General features: G+C 35.7%; 1 protein-coding gene across 1 annotated transcript; it reads left to right on the top strand.

The window, feature by feature from the left end:
• On the top strand, window positions 1-3,246 carry LOC140776232 (uncharacterized). The gene is made up of 8 exons (XM_073119865.1): window positions 1-83; window positions 242-371; window positions 478-648; window positions 1,134-1,370; window positions 1,486-1,659; window positions 1,790-1,896; window positions 2,089-2,600; window positions 2,808-3,246. The coding sequence occupies exons 3-8, from the start codon at window positions 487-489 to the stop codon at window positions 3,047-3,049; spliced, it is 1,434 nt and encodes a 477-aa protein (XP_072975966.1). The 5' UTR covers window positions 1-83; window positions 242-371; window positions 478-486; the 3' UTR covers window positions 3,050-3,246.

Raw genomic sequence — 3,246 nt, 5'->3', positions numbered from 1 at the left:
ACAAACTTCTTATATTAAACCACGGAGACTAAAGATGTAATCTTTACTAGACGAAAACAAATCGAGTTAAGATGAAACTCTAGGTAGAATAGAGAGAGTCAAATTTATTTTTATGTATTGCAAGACTGTAAATAAAATTTATTTTAGTTAGGATTTTGAGTTGAATTTCGAATTCAAAAGATAAAATCGTTTTTTTTTTAATGAATAATTGGGCTCTCTCCTTGTTGCATGCAAATTCTAGTAAGTACCCAGACATGGCACACTTTTCTCCGCAAAAGATCTACTACAAGTTCCTTATATAACGAACTCCCCCACTCCAAAACCAACTTCCTCTTCTTCCAATCTTTCTGTCTCCCAGTTCACGACTCCTTGTTAGTATATTCTTCTCTGCTATTCATCCCAAATTTCTTGAGTAAAGAGACCGTTTTGATATCTAAAGCTTGCTTCTTTCCTCTTCTTCTTTTTTTTCTTTTGCAGAGTCCAAGGATGGAGTTTTTCAGAGATGATGATAGTGATATCGTAGAGTGGGGAGACGATGTTTTTGATATCGAGATGATGATGGCAACTCCGAACTCGTCGAAGGGGGGCAAGGTAGCTCAAGTTAGCATCATGCAAGAAGAGAAGTGCGAAGATGCAGACCCTGAAAAGGTTTTTGTTCCTTCTCTTGATGCATTGTGTCTCTCCCCCTTTTCGTTTTTCAACTAGTTTTTGAGTGATTTTTATAAGATGGGGAGTTCTTGAGAAGAGGGCATCTCCCGGTGTTTAAAATTATAGCTATGCACATTGTGAATAGTGGGAATCTATAATCTCACAAAGTACCTCCTTTTTGCTTTTTTCTCCATAGTCTTTTTTTTTCTTAGCAGGTGATAGGATGCTAAGCAAATTGAAGAGGTAATGAATTTTAAATTAAATTTCCTTCATGATTTGTTTTTCTTGCTATACTAGCATGTGAATAGATTGAAATAAAATTTTCCCATCAAGTGAGAGATAAGTTCATAAGAGACATTAGATTCTAAAGAAATTTGTGTTTGTAGAGGATGCACTTTAACTAACTTGTTAGTTTTATCTATTGTTGCTTATATATCTCAGATTATGTTTAGATATAGTTTGTCTACTTTTTTTTTTGTGTGCAGAAAGTGTCGAACACCGACATATCAGAGGAAACTAGTCCTCTAGGTTTGTCATTAACGAAAACACCGTCCCTCTTGGATTCGGTTCACAAGATTCTCAATCAGGAAAATGTGGATGTTCCAAGCAACTCGAGGCAGACAACTAAATCCAGAGGACCAATTGTTCCTAAGGATGATCCTAAGGATGATAGGAAGGCGGTAAATTTTCCTGCAAAATTGATTATGATAGGTCCATGGAAGGTAAGTTGCATGCTCCTTTTTCTAACAAACAAAAGAAAACAAAACAAGAAACAAAAGCAGGCTTTCCGATGTACTTCATTAATTTTTGATTCTTGACTGTGTGGTTATAACTTAGATGCGTTCAAGAAACCAAGGTGATATAGTGGTTAAATTTTACATTGCTAAAGAAAAACTTCTATGGGAGATACTCCAAGATGGATTGAAGAAAAAGATCCAGTTCCTATGGGATGATATTTCGACGATTTCAGCAGTTTTTCTTAATGAGAAAGGCAGCAATTTGGAAGTGGAGGTTTTTTCCTTGCTCCCTATATATATAGTGCAATAAATGATGAATTTTCTACTTGAAGTTATCAAAATTTATCCTTCCCTTTTCTTGCCGTTAAGCATGACAACTTTTTCTTCTTCTTTCAATTCAATAGTTAAAACGACAACCAGCGTTCTATCAGGAAATTGATCCACTGCCAAGAAGGCCTACTTATTGGGAAACAGTTAAGGACTTTACAAATGGCTCTGCTTCTAAATGGAGGTAAATGGAGTAGTAGCAAATCAATGATTTTTAGCTTAAGATAATTCTATACCTGGTGTTGTGGGTTGTCTCTGAATCTTCTTAATTCTTGACTAGTAATTTTAGTCTTTTCCTATACCTCTAACTGTATAACATGAAAAAAACTTGGGCTTCTTTAAGTTCTGCTGATAATTCTTATAACTACAATTTCAGGAGGCACTATCTTGAGTTTGATAAAGGAGTTCTAGAGAAGCACTATGAAAAGCTTCTGCGACATAATCCTCCTTTACTTGCATTGAGTCAGAAACCATTCTGTTGCAATTCTCCATTTTTTGAGTCAATCAACCTCCGCACATTAAATTGCCCTTTCACTGCTAAACTACCAGTTGACGAAAATTCTGCGATTCTACCTCATATTAGCAATGGAGGAGATATCTACACTCCTACATCACAGATTGGCGTATTACCATCTGACGAAAAATCTGCGATTCTACCTCATCTCAGCAATGGAGGAGATATCTACGCTCCTACATCACAGATTGGCATATTACCATCTGACGAAAAATCTACGACTCTACCTCATCTTAGCAATGAAGGGGATATCTACACTCCTACATCACAGATTGGCATATTGACATCTCATGGATCGTCTATTGATGCTAATTATCAATTTTCATGTGTGAAACCGGAACCTCACATTATGCAAATGAATCCACCTAGTTCAGGTACCCCTTTCTTGTCTGCAGTTATCAGGTAGTTCTAAATGCTTAGAATGTTCTCTTGTCCTTCGTCTTATTTTTCCTGTATTATTAAATTTACTTCAAGTTCTTCCTATCCAATGTCATACTCTTTCAAAATGCATTACTCAGATAATATCTTATTTATGTTTTTTTAACCTAACCTCTAAAACAAAATGTTTTGCTTGAATGCAGTAAACAGCTTGGCATCAGTCAATTGCGAATCATGGATGTACTCCCTGAGCAATATGCCTCAATTTAGCAATCAAAACAGCCAAACTATGAGTTGTGATGATGCGATGATGAATCACCAAATCCAACAATCCTCAAATGTCCACACAACTGGGGCACCTATTTATCTTCCTCCACAGACCTTTAGCAATTTAGCAACTTATTCAAATGAACTGAATTCGTTTTTACTGGAGAACAGCCAATAATTTGAGGAGCATTGATAAGTTAGCAGCACAAATGTACTATAATTAATGAGGCAAGAGTTTGGCAAAAGTGTTATTTACTGGATCACTTGTAGATATTACGGTCATAGCTCAAAACATTATGGCATGTAAGCAAACTCGTGCTTTGTTTGATAAATAGTCTTTTTAATCTTATTTTTCTGTACGTTACACAAAATCTA

Source organism: Typha angustifolia, chromosome 14, assembly GCF_048772165.1.
Source record: "Typha angustifolia cultivar Huaian chromosome 14, ASM4877216v1, whole genome shotgun sequence".
Lineage (NCBI taxonomy): Eukaryota > Viridiplantae > Streptophyta > Magnoliopsida > Poales > Typhaceae > Typha > Typha angustifolia.
Note: the sequence above shows the minus strand (reverse complement) of the source record. Positions and strands in the feature narration are given on the sequence as shown.

Bases quoted from the DNA above. Each gene is read 5' to 3' on its own strand.
- LOC140776232 (XM_073119865.1), top strand. From the start codon at position 487: ATGGAGTTTTTCAGAGATGATGATAGTGATATCGTAGAGTGGGGAGAC. The intron at 649-1,133 runs GTTTTTGTTCCT...TTTTGTGTGCAG, and splicing joins AAGATGCAGACCCTGAAAAG to AAAGTGTCGAACACCGACAT. The intron at 1,371-1,485 runs GTAAGTTGCATG...GTTATAACTTAG, and splicing joins TTATGATAGGTCCATGGAAG to ATGCGTTCAAGAAACCAAGG.